General features: G+C 41.3%; 1 protein-coding gene and 1 long non-coding RNA gene across 6 annotated transcripts in view; one reads left to right on the top strand and one right to left on the bottom strand.

The window, feature by feature from the left end:
• LOC144057136 (uncharacterized) overlaps positions 1 to 19282 on the top strand; it is a 35333-nt gene extending 16051 nt beyond the window's left edge. Inside the window, exon 5 of the long non-coding RNA XR_013295171.1 lies at positions 14881 to 19282. This is a non-coding gene — a long non-coding RNA (uncharacterized LOC144057136). The remainder of the gene's footprint in view (positions 1 to 14880) is intronic.
• A 2371-nt stretch (positions 19283 to 21653) lies between these two features.
• Positions 21654 to 26463, bottom strand: part of arhgef10la (Rho guanine nucleotide exchange factor (GEF) 10-like a) — a 110620-nt gene continuing 105810 nt past the window's right edge. For all 5 annotated transcript variants that reach the window (XM_077572919.1, XM_077572922.1, XM_077572920.1 and 2 more), the window contains one exon: positions 21654 to 25943. In XM_077572919.1, the coding sequence (XP_077429045.1) occupies positions 25399 to 25943 (545 nt within the window). In that variant the 3' untranslated portion in view covers positions 21654 to 25398. The remainder of the gene's footprint in view (positions 25944 to 26463) is intronic.

Raw genomic sequence — 26463 nt, 5'->3', positions numbered from 1 at the left:
GCTTAGATAAGGCTGGCGAGCCCTGCGCCCCCAACAAGAGCGGCCTCCATTGGTGGGCCAGGAGCTTGCTTGAGTGCGATAAGATGCTCCCGAGCTTTGGCCCGTAGCTCAGGTATTAGCTGCCGTGCGCACAAAAGAACGCCGATGAATCGCACGTGGAGGCCGAACCCGGACGGAAGCCAAACACTCTGGGTGAGGAGATAAGTGGTGGTGCTCGGACAACGTGCTCCGCCAGTGCAGACCCCCACCGGCCCCCTGCTGGGCCAGATGAAGGCTAGCTCACCATGACGTCCCATCACGCGCTGCCCGCAAAGCAGCAGCTTGCTGCTCGTGTTTATCTGCAGGGCGGTCAATGGATGGATGAAGTATAATCCTAGAATTATTCCTCATTTATGCTTTGTTCCAATACACTTTTATGTGTCCAGTGTTTACGTAATTGATTTCAGTGAATAATTAGAAAATGATGCTTTGGGGGAATACTACTACTCGACATGCACGCATTGCAGAGGATTTTTATATGAAAGGTAGTATTAGAAAGGATATACAAGGGTTTCAAAATAGGGCTTCAAGCCATGGTTAGGGTTCAATATAAAGTTTAAAAGATTGGGTTTTCAGGGCAAGATTAGGGTTTTCAAATGAGTTTTTTAAAGCAAGGGATTCCATTTGAAACAAGGTTGATCTTCGGTTTTGATACAAGGTTGGGGGATACTAATTTGGCTGAAATTAGGATTCCAAACCTGTGTTGGGGTTTTGAGAACAGGTTGGTTTCAAGTCAGAGGTAGGGTTTTAAGTTAGCCTTTCAAATGAGGAGTTCATGCAAACTGGCGACTAGCACATATTGGCGAGCATTTTGTTGCCAAGACATGAGCAAGAGGTGTTCTGATTTTCTTCTTACCCACGAGGCTTTGCAAAGTGTTGGCTGCCCTGGCCAAGGAAGAAGTCATTATATTCTGGTCAAGATCCAAATAAAGTTGCACATTCAAGCATTTATGGCTCCCAAAAAAAAAAACAAGCACATTTTTGCAACTTTCCCACAAAAAAAAGTAATTCATTTCATTCATCATTACCTGTCCCAAAGTCTCATCAGATGAAACCATAATAATGTAACAGCATTGAAAAATTCGGAGAATTCTTGTTAACTTTTATGAGACACATTCATTTCCTGTGTAAGACTCCAGGTTGAGTTCTTTACAAATCAATATTCCTCGAAACGTTAACTCTCCACTCTGAAGTTGTGCGCCGGCGGCATAGTGAAGGAAGCGAACAGATGTCCAAACATCCACTCTGCAGTCAGCCCAGGCACAGTTTAATTACAAACCTTCCCTGATTGAAGTAAACAGCGCGGGATTGTCAGTGCATTACCGTTCCCTGAGAAGTTACTCTACTTTTAATCAAGCAATCTGCTGTTGGGTCTTCGCGTCACCCGTGCGAGCAAACACAAGAGCAAGTAAAAGCGCGTCGTTTTGTACACAGGCGAACTTTTCTATCACTACTCCAAAAGGGGGCATTTCTTTAGGTACACCTGTACTCCGGTCCCTTTGATAACAATTTAGTCATTCCCATACCATTATCGATCCCACTTCTGCTTGTGGCAGTAGTCTTTTACAGCGCCCTGTTTTCACAGATAAAAATAAAAAAAAAAATAAGGGAGGGAGAGGAGAAAAAACAACCTCAGCCTGAGCCCCTGTAAGCAAACAGGCATCCATTGATTAAACGTACTCAATTATATCATTCTTATTCGTTCTCGTGAATATATAATACAGATGCCACTGACGACTGTACTCTAATGGCAGTAACTGCAAGAGCAGCATTGTAGATTAGTTCTACATTGCGGCAGATGTTTTGAACGCTACTCCCATGACTTGCCACATTTACAGTAAATTGCTACTTGGCGAAAATTTGTGAAAGACTCGACTAGATTTTGATTTGTTCTTCATGGACCTCGACTTGAGCGGCGTGACTTGACAAGTCTTTCCTGTTTACTTTTGAAAATCTGCTTTTTCGCTTTGCTTTTGAAAGAAATCTTTTTGTGTGTGTCGTGTGCGTAAACCTGGCAACCCACCAGATGTAGAGTGCAGAGAAACGGAAGATTATTGCATTTGATTTCAAGGTTTTTTTTTTATAGAATCTAGCTGCAAACATGCAAGGTTTGCAGCGCCTCGTAATAACCACAAAGTCAGGACAGTTGCAGTAATCCTCCCGTTTTCTCAAGAAGTGATGGCAACACCAAAATGGAACAAACCCTGACTGCTTAAAGAGCAATGTGGACATGGCTGACTTGAAAGTAAAAGTAAATAGACCATCAAAAGAAATCAGGCACTAAATGGGAATTGAGGCATTAAAAGACCCGCAGTGTTAACGCAGCCTCAGATAAGAGATAAGTCACCCCCCAACGCCCCCCATCCCCCCCTATCCCCCTCTGCGTTCTGCCTCCTCTGCACTTTGTGCTGGTGACTTTGTGCTTGCGCAATTTACTGTCAGACCTCTCCACTCGTGGCTGTGTAAATGATCTCCATGGGAGGGAGGGGGCCTGTCACCACAATGCCATACTTCAACACAAGCGAGCCAATTCTGATCAGCACCTAATGTGAAGGTGTATATCACGCCACGGCGCACGCCTTCTGCACAGATTGTGTTGTGTTGTGTTACGAGTAATGGGCGGGATGTGCTGGTCGGTAAGGAGGAAATCATGTCACCGCGAGGTCTACTAGATTACAGTACAACACTCACATTACACATTCTGATATCTAGAATAATCTGTAAATATACAGAACTATACTAACCCAACAGGTCACAATTTGGTAACATTAACGTTTTAAAAAAACTACACAAAAAAAGTCTCAACTATTGCTAATTCCGAATCGTCACATGCGAGTGTTATTTTTGACAAATTATTCACCAATCTAAAGTGTTGAACGCGGTTTCTTCTCTTTGAGAATAGATAGATAGGTAGGTAGGTGGGTGGGTAGCTAGTTTGCTACCTAGGTAGCTAGATTGCTAGGTACCTACCCACAAAATCAGGGTGGGTAGGTAGATGGATGGATGGATTGATGTTTGAAGATAATCAGTTGAGAAATGAGAGCTGCACAAGCCAAAATCCCATATCCCAAAGCACGGGTTAAAATAAATAAATACATACAAATTGTTGGTTTGCTAATTATTGATTGCATTATTCTTGATGTAATGTCAATAGCGCCCCCTGCATGCAGCTCATGCCGCGCACTAGAATTATGCAGCCGCACAAAAAGTCTGTAATGGAGGCAACTTACTATATGTGCCGCTCTCCGTTGGGCTTTGTTGTGAGCCATTAGCATTAGCATCGTCTTTCTAAATGGCGATCCAGATGAGGCCCACGGACCATTTAGCAGGACCTCCCGCGGGGCTAATGGGCTCATGTCTCATAATTTACCCATATGGCTCGTCGTATGCGGCACCTTACAACAATATTTAATATTCATAGGATCTTAAAGTTGATGAATTTGGAGATCCGTTAACATCTCGGAGAGGTGAGAGCCGTTGAACTAATGTGTTAACGCTCTTTTATAAGAGCCCGCCATGGAGATAATTGATGTCATTTATGTAAGATCAATGATATGATAATAAATGATTACCACAGACACACAATTAGCTAGCAGCCAATGTGTGAACTATGTGTGACTTTTAGATGTTCGGCTATTGTATTTCTAGTCATCTTTTCAACATCCGTCCAATCCATCCACCCGGCCATGAGCATCCTGTCGACATACATGCATGCAATCATCTGTTTATCATTAGCAATCGGTATTTCAGCCATTCTTCCTTTTAAGTGATCCACAATCATCCACTGTCCAATATCCTTTCATATAGGCCTATAATATCAGTTAAAAAAAAGTAATCCCTCTAAAATTCAGTTATCGTCCTTCCATTGATACATGATCAATCCATCCGTCCAATTTTGACCGGGATTCTTCGTCCAGACTGAATTTCCCCATGGGTCTCATGTTTTTACCCTCCCCAATTAGCTGTGCGCCAACGTCTTCCTGTCACGCTGACAAGTCACCAACGCCCCCCCATCCCCGTCTCCACTCCACTCCGCCGTAGATCTTTTTTAGGCGTCCAAATGTCATGCACGCAGCACCTCAGGCTGCCGTCTTTTGCAAAGGGGGGAGGATGTCTGCCAGTGGAACTCACACTCATCACTGAGAATTGGAATGCATTAATTCCTCCAAATTCACTCCCGGGAAGCTTGTTCTGCTCTCCGAGCCATTTGTTCCGTAATAGGCCAACCTCCTCCTCTGAGCGGTCTGGGCCACTTATCTATATTTTCTAATGCACTAAGCCAGGACTTCCTTCATCAGACCTCACGGTGCCCCCTTGAATCGTGTTAACCGTTTCCTCATTTCCCTCGTGGTTCGTAGGATAGCGCGATCGACTCCAAACCTAAAAGTTGTGACCATGTCAAAGTGTCCTTGAGCAAGGAACTGAACTCCCAGTTGCACATGATGCTGGTGGCAGCAAGCTCATCTCAAGCCACTTCTTGATGCCGTAAGCAGCAGTTTGTCAAAAGAGGCGTCAAACTGTTTGAAACTCTCCCAGTTGAAGTTTATTGTCAAACTAAAACTAAAAATCAAACAAGTTGCGTATTTTATGTCCGCAACTTTTACTTTGGAATGTCTCTGCTTGCTTAATGCTAACACATAATGGAAAACGCCATAAGTGGGCTAATGATTAGCATTTACACTCACGGTGTAATAACCCGTTGAATCTGTTGGCTTCAAATTGAAATATTTCATTCTCTGTCTTTGCAAATGTGTAGCCTATAATGAGTTTCATATTTGGAGTGAACTACTGAAATGAACGAAGTTTTCCACAAGATTCAGCTTCATTGCAATGCATCTGCATTTTTTAAGGATCTGATCCATCGCCCTCACAATTGCTTCATGGCGTCATTTGCACATTCAGCGTAATTCAGTTGACTGAAAGCCACTGTGTGCCAGCATTGCCGAGTGAAGCTGTCACAGCTCAGCTCGCATGTGAGAGACACACACACGTTTTGTAATAGGCTGCCTCTGTCGAAAGGGGATGTACCTGTCAAATCGCTGAAATGACTACACGCCGGCGTCGAGATGAGAATGCTGGCATCTGCAACATCTGTGATGATCTCCCGAATGAATCCACGCCTCGCTGCCTTTCGGTGTCTTTGCGAAATGGAATTACGCTCCGAGAACGTTCAGTAAACTCAAGTAGAGCTCGGCTGACATCCGGAGTCTTTAGAGTTGAACGCAATCCGTTGCAGCAATTAACAGATAAAGATAATATTTTCTAACTCTAGTACAAAAGTCTCAGTAACACGTTCAACTGTCTTGCAAATGTTAAAAAAAAAAAAAAAAATGGTTTAACGTGTCAAAAATAATACATGAACCCGGCAACAGTATTAGGGTGTCAAAAAATGATGTCATGTTATTTCTCACAATATTTTTTCAAATAATACATTTATGAAACACTTGTAAAACTGCTGGGTCAAATAACCCCGAAATTTGTCAAAATTTGGACTGCTTCGCTACTTGGGTCAATTCAACCCAACTCTCTTTTTTTTCATTTTTTTTGTATTAATAATAATAATAAAATAAAATTTGACCCAAGTAACAGGTCGGTCTCATTTTTGAGCAATATTGGTTTATTTTTTAACTAGCAGTTTTTAACGGGGCAAGTTTGGAGTTTCAGATTAGGGTTTCAAGGCTGGGTTCTGGTTTCAAATTAGCCAGCTCTATTCCAGGGTTCGGGCTTCTAAGTAGGGTTTTGGGAAGAGGTTAGAGTTTCAAAGAAGTTAATGTTTGAGGGTTAGTGCTATGCTTTCAAGTTAGGGTCTCAAACCTGGGTTAGAGCCTTAAACAGTAGTTGTGGTTTCAAGTCCAGGCTTCAAACATAAAGCATAATTTAAAGTTTTAAATTACCGGTACAGTTTAAGCGCGCAGGTTTAGGGTTTCAAAATGGGTTTGAAAAATTGTAAGGCAAGGATTAGCATTTTAACTTCGGATATCAAGCCAGTTCCATTTGCAAGGATTTTAAATTGTCAGGCATGGTTTAGGGTTTCAAGACAGGATTAGGATTTAAAAGTAGGGTTTCAAGCCAGGCCTAGGGTGTCAAATTAATTTCATGGCAGGGTTGGGATTTCAATAAAGGGTTAATGTTTTAAATTAGGGTCTTAAGACAGTTTTAGGCTTTAAAAGTAGTTCAACTTTCAAGCCAGAGTTGCAGTAACTTGGATCTTTTTCAGATGAAGAACCCTACCTACTACTTCTGAATTCTAATGAAGTTAATTTCTTTCAGGTGGAACTGACAGTTCTGGATGTTGTCATGATAACGATGGAGAATAATGAAGAAACTTATGGATTCAGCTTTCTTTGATTACCACTAGTCCGTTTTTTTTTAATGATAACAAGCTTACAATTCCAAATCGTAAATCCAAAAATGGTGCCTGCTCCAAAACCCTTTCTGCGTCCCATCTTAAAAGTGCTGGAAAATGAATATGCAAAACCTTACTACCATCAATCATCCAAACTGTGTATCAGCAGGTCACTGACCTATAACCTACAAACGTAATTACCATGACCATTTTATGAAGTAAAACTTAAACAATCCTGATAGTTTCCTCGCTAACATTTTTTCCTGACTCCTGACCACCTTGTCACCTGTTGCAGTTTGTCATTCTATCAACATTCGCTCTCACTGTCATCACGTTTTGACATATCTGTCAAAAAGTGACATATTAATATCCACGTACGAGATACGTATAGCGTGGAGTTAAATTATCATACGGCAAGAAACTTCTTGACACAAAGACGATATATTGCAGAGTGTTATCTTGTATTTTGATGTATATGGTGAACATCTCGCCCCGCCACGCTTGTGCTGGTTAATGGGCTCTCGCAGCCTCTTGACTGTTCATAAATCAGACGTTCAGCTTTGGCACTATAACAAATTGAGTAATCTAGCAAAATGTGTGTATCCATGAATCTTGAGTGGGAATGTACATGCAAAGAGAGCAGACAGAGTGCCAAAAGACCAGCCTGCAGTATTTTGCATGTCAGCTGCTCGGTCTGAGTGTGCGGCTTTCATCTCTACACGCGCAGCAATTGTTTTAACAGGATTATTATTATTATTGTTGTTATGAAATGTTTGGCTTTCTTCCAGCGACATTTTGCGACCACAAAGTTTGCAGGGTGGTCAGTCTGAGAGTCAAGAAATGGTGCCTTTGTTTATTTGTTTTTTTAATCCGTATTTTTGTCATTGTGAAGGGGGGGGCAGTGCCCCACCAGATGGCTGTGTGTCCCTGTTTACAAGATTTTCAAGCTTTGAGCTGTTGCTGCTTGGTAGATAGTTTTTGCGTGGTCGGAAGTTAAGGTTTTGGTTGCAGGGCTCGAGTGATAGTGCATGTGTAAGTTTCATCATAAATGCAGGTGCTGTGTGCATCACAATTGATAACATATTTTCAAGCAAGGGCTGGGGTTCCCGAACAAGAGTTAGGTTTTCAAGTTACTTTTTCAAATTAGGTTTAAAATTTCAGTACAGTTTTGAAGCTTTGTTAGGGTTTTGAGCAAGCGTTTGCGTTTCAAATTAAGATTCCAAGCCAGGGTTTAGCGCTTCAAAGGGTTGCAAGCAAGGGTTATGGTTTCAAACGAGTTTGATTTTCTAGTAAGGCCAGCAGTCGAGTTTCAAATTCGGGTTTTAAGCCAGGTTTAGAATTTCACTATAGTTTCAAGGCTAGGTAAGGTATTATAACAATGGTAGGGTTTCAAATTAAGATTTCAAGCCAGGTTAGGCAATTTAAACACTTGGCTTGAAACCCTAATTTAAAACCAAATTAAGGTTTCAAGCCATGGTTAGCATTTTGAAACTCTTGACTTTTATTTGGAACTCTTACCCTGACTTGAAACCCTAATTTGAAACCTTAACTTGTGCTTGAAACCCTTATTCGAAACCCACAACATGTTTGAAACCATGAAACCCTATTCTGTGAAATGCTAACCACTGTCTTGATAACCCTATTTAAAAACTCTAACCCTAGCCTAATAATAAACACAAATCTTGGCTGGAAACCCTAAATGAAAGTCCTAAATCCTGGCTTGAAAAACTATCTCCGGTCTGAAAGCCTATTTAAGAAACATATCCTTGTCACAAATTCAAACCTAGCTTGAAATACTGACTTAAATTAGGATCTAAAGCCGAGGGGTTTGGTTTCAAGCCAGAGTTAAACTTTTTACAACTTTTGCTTTAGTGCCAATCTGTTGCAGTGGCCAAGTGCGAACACATTGTGAAGTATTGATTGTTGTGTACAAGGAAGATACTGTCTTGATGCCTCGGGAATGATTTGGACTCGAATAACATCGGCTCTTCATCATGCTTGTTGGGGGAAACAAAGAGCTCTTTATAAAGCAGCGCCACAAACCAGACGGCGTATGAGGCCGCGGAAATGCAATTGATTTTCACACCGTCTTTCGTGTGTTCAATTATTTAGGCGGCGCAGTTGGAGAGAAGCGAGCTTCTGTCCTCCCCGAGGGGGCCGCCAACTTAACCGTCACCGGCGGTTCCCTCACCATTCCAACATTAAACGTGACATGCAGGATAGAGAAGGTGTGTGATCAACGTCTCCGAGGGGGATCGAATCAAGGTCGCCACCCGTTGGCCAATGATGTCAGACTATTTTCCCGCCCTGCAGTGTTGATGCTTAACGACCACTTTCATTATTCTTTGAGGATTAGTGTCATTATCCATCGGGCTCAAATGGCCTCCCGCAATGTCTTGTGAATCTCCTGCATTGGAGATGAAATTGGGTCACGTTACAATTATGGAAAAATTGATCATCTTACTTATAGCAACAATGTTAATCAGGGATGGGCAACCGATAGCTCTTGACCCCAAATGTTTTGGTTTCCCCTCAAAAATATTCTTAAAAAACAAAACACTTATACAAATTTTGTATATGTTTTCCATGAATAACGGAGGGGGTGGAAAATAATTCCTGGGAAAAATAAAAAATAATAGTTGTTTTTTTTGTTTTTGGGGGGAGGGGGTAATCGGCGAATATGCAAATCCAAGGGTGTCTAATTGTGAATATGCAGGGGTTTAAATGGTGTTTTAAGTTGTAACATCACTAATCACCACTAGATGACAGATATGCCTTAGTTGCACATACACTTATATATATATATATTAAGAGCATGTACTTTGCACGTATGCACAAACTCTTATGAAAATAATTACAATGTAAATAATTATACAATTTGTGCAGACACTAAAGAATAAATGAGTGTGAGTAATATTATGTCATCTACATTTTGTGGAATGCACCATTCGTGTTCAAATATCAAATATCAAAAATGTCCGCTCGGCCTGTCAGCTGCGTGTCACATACTTCGGCCCAAACACACGCACACACAAGCGGTGAACAAGCTGGTACTTGTCTCCACTTGGGAGCTGAAGTCTGCAAGTTGTTAAGAAGGAAAAAGATGTCAACTTGTCATTTTTAGTCCAGATGATGGACGCCAGATGATTCTTGCTTGTCATGTTACACAAAATCCCATTTCAAAGACAGAAAAGAAAAAAAAAAGAGTCACCCTTTTCAGGCCAAGGGTAGGTAGGGTTTCAAGTGCGGATTTCAAACAAGGCTGTTAAGGCTTTTGAAATAGGGTTTAAATCCAGGCTTGGGAGTTTCTAATTGGTCAGAATTACGGTTTCAAACGGGTAAGGCTTTAAAAGTTGTCTTTCAAGACAGTTGGACAGAGTTGGTGTTTGGAATAGAGTTTCATTTGTTATTTTCTGGTGTCACAAGACAGGGTTAGGTTAGTAAAGTCGATCTGAAACCTTAGTCCTGCTCAGTCTAAGTGGATTTGCAGGCGATGTTCTGGCAGGACGTGTTTCAATCATAAATACGCGAACAGCAGGCATCAAACACCCTGGATGAAAGGAGCTGCTTAGATTTGTCATGATTTTAGTCCGCCATGACAGCTCCAGCAGTAGCAGAGCCTTCCCGCTCCCTCTCAGGTCATAGCTTTTGGATTTTAAATGAGGGTTTCGAGTCAGATTTATGGTTTCAGTTTCAGGGTTTTCACGGGAGGGTTAGGATGGGGATTCAAATGAGGTTGTCAAAGCTGGGTTAAGCTTTTAATGAAGGACTTCAAGTTCAGGTTTCAGGTCGGGTTTTCATCAAATGAGGGTTTCAAGACAGAATTTAATCTTGGTCAGCGCTAATAAGCCGACTCATTTAGAACGATAAATGATAGGCTGGGAAGAAAATGTGATTTATTGCGCCTCCCCTTTAAGTCAGAAGTGTTTATAAATGCGGCAACCGTGGCCTCGTTGCTTCTCTTTTTTTTATCCCGTTGCCATTTAGCCGGCGTGCGGAAAAGGTTACTGTGTCACGCATTTGAGGACAGCGGCCTGTTAATGCATGAATAGCGCTTACAAGAGCAGCCAATTATATTTTAAAAAAAGAGCTCTCTGGACAGCAGGTGCGACACTGACGCAAGCGTTGGGACTCCACGCGCAAGCCTTGCGACGGAACAACAAGATGAGATTGTACGAATGGTCGCCGTTGATGAAAGTGGAACGTCACTTCTGATGGCCGTCATGCTGTGAGGGTTACTCACATAAGAACTATTTGGACCGGGTCAGAACTTTCCTGCCGCATGGCTGGCCTATGAAGAAGCAAGCAGACAGACTGACAATGTTTTTTACCCCAAGTTGTTGTTTGTTTCTACTCTGTTCTATGCTCAATGGGGTTTATTATGAATGACAGGCAAGGAGGAGGAGCAATACGAGTGACCCGACTTTGGATGATTTTTTTTTTTTTGCTTTGACGTACAAGCAGGGCCAGCTTGCCCACTAGGCAAGTTAAGCAGATGCCGAGGGTGCCGTGGATGCCAAAAATCGAAATTAATGTAAACAAATAAGTGAAGCAAAGAGAGATGAATGAATTTGAAATCAGTTGTTTTTGCCAAGGACGAGCCACAGCTTGCACAAGATTGAATGAACTCCACTCGGTTGATTTCAAAATTTACGACATAATGGTGCACTTTAAATAAAAATAATGGATTCCTGGATTGTGTAACACAATTTGAAATGGTACAAATGATTAGTATTTCATTTTAAAAGGCAGTAAGAACATGCAGATAAATACATTAATTATTTACTGTTTTATACTATAAAACAACAACAACGCTAAAACAACAGTGTTGTGGAGAAAAGTGAAACATGAGTAAATAATAACACATTTTTGGTGTTTATCCTCAGTCCTAAATCTAATTCAAATGCATTAACGTCGGCTAGCTTAATGCTAACCATAATAGCAAATGACACTGATAAGGTAAAGGTGGTATCTGTCAAAACGTTTTAAGAAACAGATATTTGAACACAAATGTTTGAACGACATATGTAGGCAGATAATATTGTTTGTTTTGTTTTATTTGTTCATTTTTCCTTTCGGACAATCATAGAGACAATTTACAACGTTCAATTTTCACATACAATTATACCCGAAAAGTAAAAGGGCAGACGGGATGAAGTCAAAGCGTGTATATAAGCTTGTATATAAAAATACTCACAGGCGTATATTCTGTATCCTCTGTGAAGAACTATATTACTGCTTACCGAGGATTTTGACCAACCCTTGATTTATATCTGTATGTCTGAAATATACTACCTGGATGTTAGGCAATGTGTATTTAAAACAACCTCACATCATTGCCTTCTGCTAGCAGCTAGCATTATGTGTTAGCGTTGAGCTAGCCGCTAGCTCAAAGCTATAATGCTTTTTATTTCTATTATGCAAGATGGCTGTTATGAATTACTGGCATCACTTATCAGTAATTGTACAACACATCAAGGCTGTGCCGCTGTACACCTCAACTTCCAATAAGAGAAGCAAGCATTTGTTTGTCGGAACAAACGGAACCAGGAGTGTATCTCTCTTACGAACCCTCCAAGTGAACTCGATGTGAACCACAGCTGTGAAATCCCGGATTAACCGCACGCTTCTTCAGGGTTGCGACTGCACGACGCCGTCCACGTTCACAAACCTTTTTCCCGTTCTTTCTTTCATTCTTTTGTCACGTGCTCAGCGAATAATGCAAAGCCAGCATGCGTGCCAGGTGATCAATTCTCCAGTGTGCTGTAAATCCACAAGGCAACTCCGAGGAGAGGCTGTGTTTTGACACTGCGTCATTATAATCACACACAAAGAGTGACTCACCAGGAGTCTTGAGTGGGCTGAGGTGCAAGGCCACGTCGGTCTCAAAAGGCTTGTTGGCAATGATAACGGGGGTGGCGGCGGCAGGTTGTTTAATTTGCTCCCTCAATGGATGATCAGATGACGGCTTAATGAAATCGCCCTCGCTGATAACGATCCCACAATGACCAGTGGGGAGAAGTCGCAGAGGTGGCCAACGGCGTCGTGCGCCGGTTCATTCTTTGCTCGTCTGTTTGCTACCGTTCAACATGCTAAGAAACATATGAGTAGAAAAAACTAATAATCGTGAACAATAACACAAACGATGACCGTTTTCATTCAAGAGCTTGTGTGAAAAGTCAGCTGACCTAAGGCAGGTGCGTAGAGGTTAAAGGAGCTTAGAGAGGTCAGGTTGGGTGAGACCATTTTAAGAAAACAAAAGAATCAAGAGACTTTACCTTATCCAGCTGCTAAGACCACCAAAAAAAAGCTGGATTTAAGAATGACATCAATTTGCTGGCCCAATTTAAAATCCAAGTTTGAGAGTGTTGGCTTTCGATAGGTCAGCAGGGTGGGATGTGCAAGTGCCGATTGGGGCCAAACACCCGAGCTTCTGTTTGCTTTTCATTGAAGTTCAAGAAAGTCCCTGCCATCCAGGCAGGGGCAGCAAATACAATGAAAAACAGCAGGGGCCTCGAAACGGAACCCTGTGGAACACCATATGACCGTGGAGCAGTGGGGCTTTGCCAAGAATTGTATTCTTTTGTTTTGTTTTGTCACTTTTGCGTCTTTGAATGACCTTCAACAGAAAAAGAGAAATTCAGTGGGTAAAGACTTTTAATTTGCTCTGGGCCACCTTTTGTTTGTCTTTTTTTTTTCAGATGAACATCAGTTGATCAACATGCAGGAGTAATCCACAAACATTTAATGAAATTCACTCAACAAATATGCATGTACTCCTTATTATTAAGATGCCATTGATTTATTGTTGTAAAGAAAAATCAGCAGGGTTCTTGACGTTGTTGAAAAGAAACATGGTTGTTGCTGCTTTGGTCTTTTTTTGAGGAGTGTGTTCAAAATCAGCATGGTTCTTAATTGACATTGTGTTTATAATCTACGGCTCGTTTTTTTCTTATCACAAAGCGGTCAGGTACATTGCTTTGAATCAAAACAAACAACGTAATTAGCAGTCTAGTGAAAAGTAAAGTATCACGTCCGTCATTCAGACCCAAAAGAGCTCGTCGTTGGTCTTGGCTGCGCTTTGATTGCGCTCACTTGAGGGCAGGTGCTTTGACAAAACGTCTCATTTATGAAATTTCGCCACTTAGCGCCTGTTTTGCTGCATCGGCCACTCAGCACTAATGGAGGCGGAGCTCACCGCATGTCAAAAATACTGTGAAAGGTTTGATGACAGATGGCATCATCGGTTGTTTGTAAATCTCAACATTTCAATTTTTGACCCACAATCCCAACTAATCCAAATAAAAAATCTGAACCTGTTTCTAAAATCTGTTTCCTTTGTCCTGTTTTGCAGCAGGATTGTTGCATGCCAACCTCAGAAATTCTAATTTACACGAGAACAGATTTTTATGCAAATCAGAGGAGACAAAAGATGTGATTCAATTCAAATAAACCCCACAAAAATAACAATATTAAACCTCTGTGCTCTAAGTTGTCAAAGCTATGACAGACAAGTGCTTTTAATTAGTCGAGTCGGTGTACGGCAAGGACCGAACCGGGCGGCGTGGCGCTAATGCGAATGTATAATTCAGCGTGGTCGCACTACAAAGCGTGCAAATGAATTGGTCATGCCGGGAATGTGGAAACGTGGACGCGCGTGCGCGACGAGGTCACCGAGGAGTTCCTGACGCTCCGTTCGCCAACCTTGAGATGAAGCGAAGTGAAGATTGCATGCGTCCCTTCCGACTGCAGCTGATTATCTGCGGCAAAGATCAAATATATGCGCATTATACATGCGCTTTGCATTGATGTGCGCTATCCTTACAATAGCAAAGTATACCCTTGATATTCTAACGGTACAAATGTCAGCATGTGACATTAATTGAAATGTTGTGCCCACACACACACACACACAAATATCGAGATTTTGAATAAATAATGTAGATTTCAGTACAACATCAAGTATGCTTTGTGCAGCAGGGAATGACTACACATATCTATGTAATGTTAATTGTAATATTTCTTTTAAAACTGTTATTTTACAAATGCATAGTGATGCAAATATAGTGACCCCCCCCCCCCCAAATAATGACACTTAATACATAAAATAATGTATATTTTAATATTGCCCATTAACGCTGTTCATCTCTTCAATAAAAGACGGTTTGATACGTTTCTCTATCGTTATCGTTTAATATCTATTAAAAGTGGAACGATTTCATTCGGTTCAATTAGATTCACTCCTTTTTTTTGTTGTTGCCAAAATTGACTTTCCAATTCAAAATGTTTTTTGTTACACCCATGTTGACTATTGATTTTTATTTTTGGTTCAGCAGGGACTCCTAGAGCATTTTAATGTTAATATTAAATGAAAGCTTTGTGAAGTTTTTAAGTAATTTTGGGATATTAGGTGATGTGCTTTATAGGATCGATGCATTTTGATGGTGATTTTCATAGTAGCTAATTGTGAGTGCGTGTGCTTATTTATTTGTCAGGACACCAAAGTGATGGCAAAGAAACAACCCAATGGACCGTTTGTGAACGGAGGACGTGAACACGAATGACCATTTTGGAGGCGTCGGTCTGGACAACAAACGACATAAGCGATGACAGATGACACTTTGGAGGATCTACAAGGCGAAACATGTCTAGTGTGGAAATTTAGCAAACCGTCAAGGAAAACGCAACTCAAATCAAATCAAGTTGCAGGCAGTAACATCTCCACTAAAGTGTGACACAGTGGAAGAGAGGTGCCAGCTCCAATATTTCTCTTGCTTTGGGCCGCTTGCCCAGATTTGGACAAAGCTTTGGCTTGGGCATGTGCTGTGATGTGCACTTCAAATGCAACACTACAGTTCAGGTGCAACAAACAAACAAACAACACACGCATGTCATTCTTGTGACCCAACTAACTCGCTAACCAACTGTGTATCCTAGTGATGGGAAAATGAAGCCTCATGAAGCTTCATGAAGCACTTTTGCTATTTTTATTACTCCTCTAGATGGTGCTCTTGGTTCAAATATAAAGGCTAGTGCAATGAAAATGTATTACATTTCCACTGCCTTTTTAAACCAATAGTGTGCATCTAGAGGAGTCAAAAAATATCACAAGTGCTTCATGAAGCTTCATGTGCCCATCACTAGTGTATCCATGTGCAATGTGTTAAATTGCATAATAGATCAACTGTTCTCTATTGTCTTAATTAACTACTGTAACTAGCTTTAAGCTAGCTCACTACCTGACAAAATCAACTAACCCAAAAAAAAGAAAATGTATTTGTACTTGAAACTAACTAACTTTTGTAACTAGCTTTCAGCTAGTTCACTAACTTAGAAAAGCAACTAACCAGCAAAGAAAATTGTTTCCATAAAAAAAAAAGTATTCTTCCTTGAACTAGCTTTCAGCTAGCTCACGAACTGACAAAAGTGACTAATCGACAAAGGAAATATTCTTCCTTGAACTAAGTAACTAACGATTGTAACTAACCTTAAGATGGCTCACTAACTGTCAAATTGACTAATGAACGAAGGAAATGTATTCTAGCGAACAAACTTAACTAACTAACATGTAACTTAGTATGGCCATCTTTGTATTTATTTTTTGAAATCACGATACCGTTGTACTCTGTTCCAGTAGGTGGCAATAAATGAACATTTTTGTTCAACAATTGTTGAATGTGGTGGGTCGCTGCCCTCCCTTGGCCCCACTGCAAGCGGACTGTATCATTTCAAAGTGACCACAGATTCATCCATCCCAAAAGTAAGCAGTTTGTCCTTGCAACAAACTAATTAATGACCCAATCTAGGTACCAAACTCCACCTGTTGGTAGCTGACGAAGAAGCAGTTCGCCAGGTAAGCGACATCATCGTCTCCGCGTGTGTGTGAGAGCAAATGTTAATCCGGCTTCTGTTGGCAGTATTGCGATGCCGCACTCTCTTGTTCACGCTTCTTTTATGAGTTCCATCCGTCCTGTTAGATTTCACGATCCCATTTGCCTTCAAATTCCCACGTGTGCGTGCGCATCAAATCAAATGTTACGCTGGCAAATTGATCTCTTCTTCATTGGCCCCCTGGATAGTTTTTCTTCTGACGACTTGATTGTAAATGTGCTCTCATTGATCGTGAGTGACGATGTTGCCGTTTGGGCTTTACAAGCAGAGCTGAGCCTCTGAAGGGAGCAACAATCAAGCTGTACTATGCAGTCGTCCACGCGTCATCATGGGAATTGTTTTCCAGACCCGCTCGTCATACGTGGAAAATTGGCAAAATGGAGAAAGAGAGCTTCTTAAACTTTGATTTTTTTTTTCACCAAGTACCACCTACTGTAAGATTGTGCACGTTGAATTAGCTCTTTGACTGCCAAAAACGTTAAATAACGTTTCGTAAAATCCTATGGAGGAGTGCCAAAGACGTTAAAAGACGTTTTTTTCAAAACAGGTGAAACTAACCATTTTCTATTGTTGATTACTCAAAAACGGAATAAGGTAGAAACAAACTTTTTTTTTCTGATGGAATATGAGAGTCCAATCTTGTTTTGGCAGTATGTGTGTTTCCATAGTCCAAACACATAATTTTCTATGGACCTTGAAAGATCAGTCAAAATGCTTAAAATTGGCTGGCACCCACGGCATCCCTTTTCTGAAAACGTCTGGCAGTCAAAGAGTTAAACAACCACACTTCAATAATGCAATTCAAATGTAACGAAATTAGTCTGACGTGTGGATTCTGACGAATTCTATAAATGTTCTTTTGTTCTGGCAGTCAAGATGCATAATATTCAATTTGACACTCTTTCTGACATTTACTCAATCCTAAACTGCACTGAAGTTTGTGCTGCGCTCTTGCCAATGTGTAACGCATCCCATCATTTTCCACGCTTGGCGACAGCGTCCGAATCTGAATCCGTCCGCCGCCAAACATCCTGGCCTGATTTTTATCACAAGCCGACGGGTGCGAGTGCGTTTTGAATAAAAAAAAATGGCAAGTGCCACCGCATGCATTGATTCCCAGCGGCTTTTGAGGAACGTCAGCTCTTAACTGCTCCCCCGCCGGTACATTTATTTTTGATTAAGTGGAGGAATCCATCTTAATGAGCCTGCGTGAGTCGTGTTGTTTTTCATGCTTGACTTTGGTCTGACGGATGCCGTGTAAACAACATGCCAGACATGGCGAAAAGGCTTTAAAATGAGCGTCTGAGAAGTGCACATACTGACTGTTTATTTCGTGATCTGAGTTTCAGAAACATTCTGGAGATCTGCGTTCTCTTTTTGAACGCCTGCATGATTATACTTTTTTTTTTTTTGGTGTGATAGAAAAACCAAACAAAGCAACCTACTAACTCACCAAACAAACTAACTGAGAAGCAATGTGCGATGTATTTTCCTTTGGTGTGGCTATACTGACAACAGCAACCAACTAAATAACCCACTTACCTACTAACTGTGTAGCACTGTGTTCTCCTTTAGACAGATTAATTAACTAACTAACTAACCATGCAACCTAGACCTTGCTAACTATCTCATTCACTCACTGTGTAGCACTGTGCAATTGTGCAATGAGTTTTGTCTTGACATAACCAACTAACTATGTAGGACTGTGCAATCTATTTTGTCTGGCACCAACTAACTAACTTCAATTTGTTTGGCCTTCTCATAACTAACTAATTTTTGCAGTACAATGCAATGTGTTCAAAATGGCCACTAAATAACCCACCATTTACTAATTGCTAGCTAGCTAGCTAGCTAACTTAGGCCTACTGTGTTTTCTCATTGGATTATTGCAAGGGCTGAATCATAGCCACTCCATTTTGGTAAAGATCTTCTTTTTTTTTCTTTTCTTTTTTTCTGGAGAGTTCAGTATTGTTCATTCGGTAATTTTACCGATTTGACATGTCATCATCATTGCTCTCTTTTTTTTATATTTTATTTTGTACGTGCGTGTGCGTGTGTGTGAGTGTGTATTCATTAGTTCACCTAAAACCTATTAAAAAAAAATCCCATACCGTTCACCTAAACCGAACCCGGCCAGAGCCGTGAGGCCGTCAGGAGACCCGAGGAAGGACCAAAGAAAGGAAAGGAAAGTGAAATCCAGCACCGACCAGACACCACCATTTCGATAAAGATCTGATGTAATTTACTAACTAACTAACCGTGTAATGTTATTTGGTTTTGCACTAAATGTGAATCATTGTATTGGTTCAAACTTTGCATAACTGCAACTAACTAACTGCGTTTTCTCATTGGATTATTGCGAGTCGTAAGCCACTCGGTGATAAAGATCTGATTTAGTTTCATCCTTTGAGCCACTTTTTGTGGAGAGCCCTTTGGAAGCCCGGCGTTGTAGGCGTGTCTGTTAAGTGACATCACGGCTGCCGCAAAGCTGCGGCCGCGCCGCGGAGCTCCCAAATGTTGTTTGGGTGCCGTCCAACTGCGACCAGGAGGAAGTGACAGCTTGAAGGGAGACCCCGATGCCAATTTCATTTGATTTTTGTGTGTGTGTGTGTGTGAATATTGTGAGAAGCGCTGACATAAAAGTGTCCTGATTCACTGCGAGACATAAAAAGAAAGTGTTAGCGCTGCACAAGGTCCTCTTGGGTCCTCTCACTCGCATCACTTATACTGCTGCGAGGGGAAGGTCATTGGTTGGCTTGAAGGTCGCGCTGCAGAGGAAATACCCAGCAGGCACATTCATTCATTTACGCTTTTCAAACGTCTTCAAACCCAAATTTGTAACCCGAGCCCTGCCTTGAAAACATTATTTCTAACCCTAATTTGAGACCCCTCGTTTAAAACCTTAACAACCTTACCAATGGGTTCAAATGTTACAACATTATTGCAGTCACAAATCTATGATTTACTACTTTGAAGTCTACTTTGAAACCCTAACCCTAGTGTAAAACCCTACTTTGAAACCCTAACCCTAGTTTAAAACCCTACTTTGAAACCCTAACCCTAGTGTAAAACCCTACTTTGAAACCCTAACCCTAGTTTAAAACCCTACTTTGAAACCCTAACCCTAGTGTAAAACCCTACTTTGAAACCCTAACCCTAGTGTAAAACCCTACTTTGAAACCCTAACCCTAGTGTAAAACCCTACTTTGAAACCCTAACCCTAGTGTAAAACCCTACTTTGAAACCCTAACCCTAGTTTAAAACCCTAACCCTAGTTTAAAACCCTATTTTAAAACCCTAACCTTAGTTTAAAACCCTACTTTGAAACCCTAACCCTAGTGTAAAACCCTACGTTAGGGTTAGGGTTTCAAAGTAGGGTTTTAAACTAGGGTTAGGGTTTTAAACTAGGGTTAGGGTTTCAAAGTAGGGTTTTACACTAGGGTTAAGGTTTCAAAGTAGGGGTTTACACTAGGGTTAGGGTTTCAAAGTAAGGTTTTAAAATTGTATTATATTTTTAAAATAGGGTTTTATAAAATAGGGTAGAGCGTCTCTATGCCCTACCAGCAAGAAGATTAGTAGTAGTAGGGTTTCAAAGTAGGGTTTTACACTAGGGTTAGGGTTTCAAAGTAGGTTTTGAACTAGAGTTGGGGTTTCAAAGTAGGGTTTTAATATGCTGTTAAGGTTTAAGTACATCTTCCAACCATAATTTGAAAGCCTAATTTGAAGCTAACCTTGAAACCCTCATCCATCCATTTTCTTAACCGCTTGTCCTCACAAGGGTTGCTGGAGCCTATCCCAGCTGGCTTCGGGCAGTAGGCAGGGTACACCCTGAACTGGTTGCCAGCCGATCGCAGAAACCCTCATTTGTAAGTTAAATCCAGACTTGGAACCCTACCTTGCGACCCTGACTTGGTGACGTGTGCGACGTGAACCGTGTGGCTTGATGGAGGATGCTGATAAGTGGATGCCAGGTAGTCTTGTGTATATACGCGTGTGTACGCGTGTGTGCGCGCGTGTGCGCGTGTAGCCCTCATCCTCACATTCTTGTCATGCAAATGAGTGGCAATGCTCTCTTTTGTCGGCCCGCATTTTCTGCTTCTTTTTTTTTTTTTATCGCGTCCGCGCGCTGGCAGGCCTGCGGAAATGAAAGCGGATGCAAATGCGAGCAGCCGCCCGCCTCTTAGGCGCGCCTGCAGATAAAGCCGGAGGACCTTGAAAAACGGCGTCGCTTTGTGCGATTTTAAGTTCAGCCTCGGCTGAGGATCGCCAACGATGAGCGTTTGGACGCGCAGGTGCAACGTGAGGCTCCATATTGGGAGATTACGGGTTCATTAGTTGAATGCGTCAAGGGTAAAGAAACGGCGTTAGCTGGGAAAAAGTCGGCTGTGTTCACACCCACAGCGGCTCAAACGCTTGTTTCTAACGGCACGTGTGTGTGAAAATGACAAAAGAAACACTAAGCCTAATTTGAAACCCTCACCCTAGTTTCAAAACAAATTTTAGAACCTCGGTATTGTTTTAAAACCTAGCTTTGAAATGCTAACCCTAGTTTAAAACCATATTTACAAAACGTAATACTATTTTAAAACCCTACTTTGCAACCCTACCCCTAGTTCCAAATCCCACTTTATTAATAGTTTAAAATCCTATTTGAAACGCTAATTATTGGTCAAAATCCTACTTTGAAACCCTAAACCTAGTTTTTATAACCCTCGTATAATTACACAAAATATTAGAAATATTTATTTTTGTATGAACTTACAAACTATAGCTAGCAGCGGTAGGAAAATATCGGAATGTTCAGAGTAAGTAATTTTTTTTTTTTTTATATATATAAAAAAAAAGAAGTTCCCTTTTGTTTCAAATAAAAGTCTTTTCAACTTTGCCGTTGTTAACAATCAATGTGAACTTTTTTTTGGGAGATTTAAGCTTTCAGCTCTTTTATCCCTGTTGTTGCCAAAGTATATTTTTTAATGTAACGTGCATTTGCTTTCCGTATGTCAACTTGAGTTAAGTTTAAGCAGAAAAAAGCCAATTATGCGTCTCTTTTTCAACGTCAGTTTTATACTTGGAAGACGTAAAAACACCAAAATGAAGCGCGTCTTGCGCTTGCTGGGATCTTCTGAACCTTCGCAGCAATTAAAAAGTCTTGCAAACATGCGGGAGGAAAAAGAGCACATCATGTTAACAAGCCGCTGTAATTGCTCGTAAAACAATAAGTTCATTATTGCGGCCGTAAAGGCCGAGGCGCTTTTTGGCGTCGTTTTCCAAACTCCAGGGAAGCAAAAGTGCAAAAAATAAATCCACTTTGCAGTAAAACCGTAACTTGCAAAATGCATTTTCATTACAAAGAAAACAAACATCAGTCTGACAACACTTTTGCGTTCAACAACTTTTCTTTAATGACAACAGTGCAGTTAGTAGAAGTTGCCACCTTCTTCGTATTATTATTACAACGTGTACGTCGCCATTTGCGGCGTTAATTACTCGCCGCGAGCACACGGGTGAGAAAAAAAAAAGCTCTTGAAATGATGTGCTTTCATTTTGTCATTATTTCTTCGGCCAAATAAACTCACATTCTGCCTCAGTAACACACTTTGCAGCCGCCTTCATCAAAGTTGGCTCGTTTTCCCTTAGCAACATCAAATTTGCAAAAAAGTCTCAAGAAGCCACGTGAAGAAAAGATGCAAGAAGTCGGCCATTTTAGAGTCATTTTGGCCATTTCCAGAAGTTCTTTAAATTCCAAATTGTCCTTTGGAACGTTTTTTTTTTTTTTAATTTTTAATCCAGCCCTTGAAGACATGCTGGAAAAAATATTAGGAGTCTGTCTGCCATTTTGGTTTAAAGAGGAAGTTTTACGGTCAGTTTGAGTTTTCCAGTTTTACGTTAAATTTGAAATTTGGTAGGCATGTCGATCAAAAAAAAAGTCTTAATAAAGCATGCCGGAGAAGACACTTGGAAGTCTTTCATTTGGGCTTGAAATGACCATTTTAGGAGACAAATGAGTCCAATTGAAAATTCAGATGGCTTCAATCAGCAACAAGTTATTTGGTAGACGTGCCTATCATGAGTAGAGCCGCAAAAGTCTCTCAGGAAGACGAGCTTCAAAAGACACAAGAAGTTTGCCATTTTGGTCTGAAGCAGCCGTTTTTGGGTGTCCTTTCAAGACAAACTAGAAAAAAGGGCAACTCTAAACATGTCATTGTTGTGGAACAAGGTGGCAACGCTGGACGACTTGAAACGCAAATACTCAGCTCCAGCTTTAATTATTATTATAATTATTATTATTACAATTTGTATGTACAGTACACATGAGAGGTTAGCAAACAACAAAGAGGTGAAAATACTTCCGAGGCAAACGCCGGCATGTTCATGGATGAGATAAGCGGAAGGTCCAATAGCAGCAGTCCGTGTTTGTGTTTTTTTTTTGTTTTGTTTTTTTTACAAAATCATGCATCTTTCATCAGCAGGAATTCAAAGTCCAAACATCTCAGCGCTGACCACGAGGGTGTCGCGACACACAAATCTGCGTATATACGTCAGCTATGCGCATTTACATTTAGATGACGGCCGGCGAGGCGGTTCTGCGGCGGATTCTCCGAGCAACGATTCCCGCAGATAGATGGATGATGAAAGGATAAGGCGGGAAGCCTCGCACGTCGCCAAGGTTAAGTAAAGACTTGAGGTGCGGATGCTGAGCAGCCGGAACCTTCGCTGTTTAGTCGCAAAGCTCGGATTTGCCTTGCGGCGCCGGCATTACCCGGCAAGACGGACGGCGGCCGTGACGACTCGTTTCCACTTCCTGATGAAATGATGATGAAATGATGACGCGTCAACTAAAGAAAACAAAAGACCCGAGGGCGGACTGCAGCCCAGCAGGTCAAGTCACGAACATCGATATGACAACCCCACGAAGAACGTACAATTTGGAGGAAAAACAGACAACATTTTGGGGGGAAAAAAAAAATTTGAATTGTGAGTAGCGTCACATTTATACAAGAAATACAATGTATCATTTTCGAGAGTAGTCACATTTTTTTTGGTGCCGGGTTTACAAGAGTAACATTTTAGAAAACATTTAAATCAATAAAAAAAATTTTTTGGGGGAGAAAAAGACAGATTTTGAGAACTAAATATTACAAACATTTTGGGTGAAAAATGTCCGATTATTTTTTTTTGTCATTCATAAAAGCCACATTTTTGGGTAGAGATTGGAGTACACATTTTTTTAGGAATTTTTTTTCTGGGAGAAAAAATATCAAATTTTTGAGAAAAAAAAAGGCAAAAAAAAATGAGAGAAAAGTCACATTTAATGGGAAGAGTAAAAAAAAAAACAAAAAATGATTTTTGAGAACAACCCAAGAATAAATTTAGAGAGGTCACTTTTTTAGGTGTAAAATAGCATGGCAGGATGAGGGTTAAAGAAACAAAGTCATAATTTAATGATAAAATACATTTTTTGAAAAAAAAAAAAAGAAGTCATTTTGAGAAAAATGGTTCACATTCATGGCAAGTCACTTTTTTAAAGAGAAAAACAAAAAGATTTTGAGGCAAAAAAATTGGGAGCGGGGCGGGGGGCATTTTTGAAGTCTTTTTTTTTTTTAAAGAAATTTTTTTTAAAAAAAAGCTAAAAATTTTGAGGAGAATTTTCCACATTTTTGGGGGGTAAAGGTCATTTTGAGGGTATAAAACTTGGATAAAAAAAATACATTTATTAAGTTTATTAAAAACTTCAGATTTTTTTTTTTTGCTTGAATTAAAAAAAAAAAAGTTAATAAATCTGAATATTACGAGAATAAAGTCATTAGTGCTAAAGTTGTCATTTTAAGAGTTAACGTGAGAGTCGTGACGGCTCTCTAACGGCAACAGTCTGACACGAGCTTTCTCTCAAGTCCTGCCATAAATTCATGCTGTCAGCACATCATTAAATAAAAGTACACACACTCACAATAAAAGGTGTAAAAAAAAATTTTTTTTTCTTAAGTATGATTCTCCTCAGCCCCAAACTATTTTGTCTTGTCTTATTTCTTTACCCCCCCCCACGATTGTGGGCACTAAAACAAACATCCGTCATTAAAAATGCTCATGCAGCCTTTAAGTCGAGATGCATTGATCGGTGCAGAAACGTGCCAAGAAAACGTTCTCCACACGAGTACACTTGATGCAAGGCAAAATTGATTTTCATTCAACGACCTTATGAGGTGTCCTATTAACGTAGATGAGTCATACAGTGTAAACTTCCAAGAGGTTGACTGCTTTCCTACAGGCATCTTTTGATTATCCTGACGACCAATCAGAGCTGAGCTTCTGGAGGCGGGACAACACTGAAAAGTACGACGGAGTATTGGGGAGAAAGGTGGAATCTTAGATGAAGAAGAAGAGTTATTACTATTAAGGTATTTTTATTTGTTAGAAAAAAGTTGCTTTTTTCTAATTTCTATTTTGAAAAACAAAACAAGAACTTTTTCCTTTTTTTTTTGTGGGCTATTATGTTCGTATTCTCATTTGTCTGGCCAATGTGTGGCCCCCAAACTCTTTCATTATAAATAAACGTTCATTAGCTCGACACTGACGACGAAGTGCTTCATGCTCAAACAATCTTCCTGGACACCAATGTAAAAAAAAAAAAAAGTCTTAAAAAATGTGCATCAAGGTTTAGCTCGTTTGTTTAGTGGTCATTGATCAGCCACTGCAAGCAGCTGTGAGGATGAGGAAGAGGAAACATGTTGACACAGGCGCTAACGAAGCTAAGCTAACATGTGGCATGATGAAGAAGTGGTGCCAAATATGGCAGAATGTGGCATCGACGTCACAACGGCTTAAATAGTGTGATGGGAAGCATTTGGCATTGTTCCACTCCTGTCCTGCAGGGGGCGCTAATGCAAATTTCACTTGCTGCCATGCATTCATTCTCTTGCGCCTTATTATAAGTTTTTTAGATATGTTTTCTTGAAGATTACTTGCTATTGTAGGAGCGGTCGACTATTTTGGGACAATTCTACTATTGGTGGAAAAGCTAAAAAGAAAAAGAAAAAAGATGAAGCGCTTCCCTTGTGACCACCACATCGTTCCCGCCATGACGCAAAGCATCCGATCCATCCGGAAAGCGACGTCGTTATAAATTACACCGTCAATGGCAGTTGCCAAACCAGAAGGACGTTCTCGGCGGGCTCGGCGGCCGCCCGGGGCCCGGCGGCCGCCCCCTCTCGCAGCCTCCGGAACCCGCGGCCCCCGGAGACGACGGCGGCCGAGACCACCCTGTCTCGGCCCCTGCCGTCCTTCTCGGAGGGCCGCCCCCGCACCCACGTCTCGGGGTCGTCGCTGAGCTCGTAGATGGAGCCGTCCTCCACGCTGTGCTCCAGAGACTCCAGGGACGAGTCGGATGCTTCGTCGCCCGCCGCCGTCAGCGGCCGTCCGGGCAGCCCCGAGGTGGAGCGCAGCTTGTAGCGCAGCAGGACGCCGCGGCCGCCGGCCCGGGCCCGGCCCGAGCCCGGGTGCTGCAGGGATTCCTGGGAGGAGGTGTCGCTGGGGTCCTCGCCCCCGCACGCCGAGTCGGGCCCGTCCGCCACCGAGTCCCTCTTGAGGAGGTCCGGGGACAAGGTGCTGGTGATGGCCGCCAGGAAGTCCACCGGGCCGCAGTGGCCGTTCAGAGAGATCCGGCCTTTTCCTGGGGGAGGTCAACACATTCCAATGAGGAGCCTACCTCGGCCATTTTGTCACTTTTTTGTTATTTTAAGACTAATCTGTTGTTTGGGGGGATTTTTCATGTTAATCAGGGAACGACAAGGAATTAGCTTAAATTCTGACTGTATGATAATTAGAAGCAAATAATGCACCATGTTTTTTTTTTCCTTTTTTGGGACATTCACATTAACTCTTTGACTGCCAGACGTTTTCAGAAAAGGGATGCCGTGGGTGCCAGCCGATTTAAGCATTTTGACTGATCTTTCAAGGTCCACAGAAAATTATGTGTTTGGACTATGGAAACACACATACTACCAAATGAAAGATTGGACTCTCATCTTTCATCAGAAAAAAAAGTTTGTTTCTACCTTATTCCGTTTTTCAGTAATCAACAATAGAAAATGGTTAGTTTCACCTCTGTTTTGAAAAAAAAAACATTTTTAACGTCTTTGGCACTCCTCCCTAGGATTTAACTAAACGTTATTTAACGTTTTTGGCAGTCA

This window comes from Vanacampus margaritifer, chromosome 8 (genome assembly GCF_051991255.1).
Source record: "Vanacampus margaritifer isolate UIUO_Vmar chromosome 8, RoL_Vmar_1.0, whole genome shotgun sequence".
Classification (NCBI taxonomy): domain Eukaryota; kingdom Metazoa; phylum Chordata; class Actinopteri; order Syngnathiformes; family Syngnathidae; genus Vanacampus; species Vanacampus margaritifer.
This window is presented reverse-complemented; position numbering and strand designations above follow the sequence as displayed.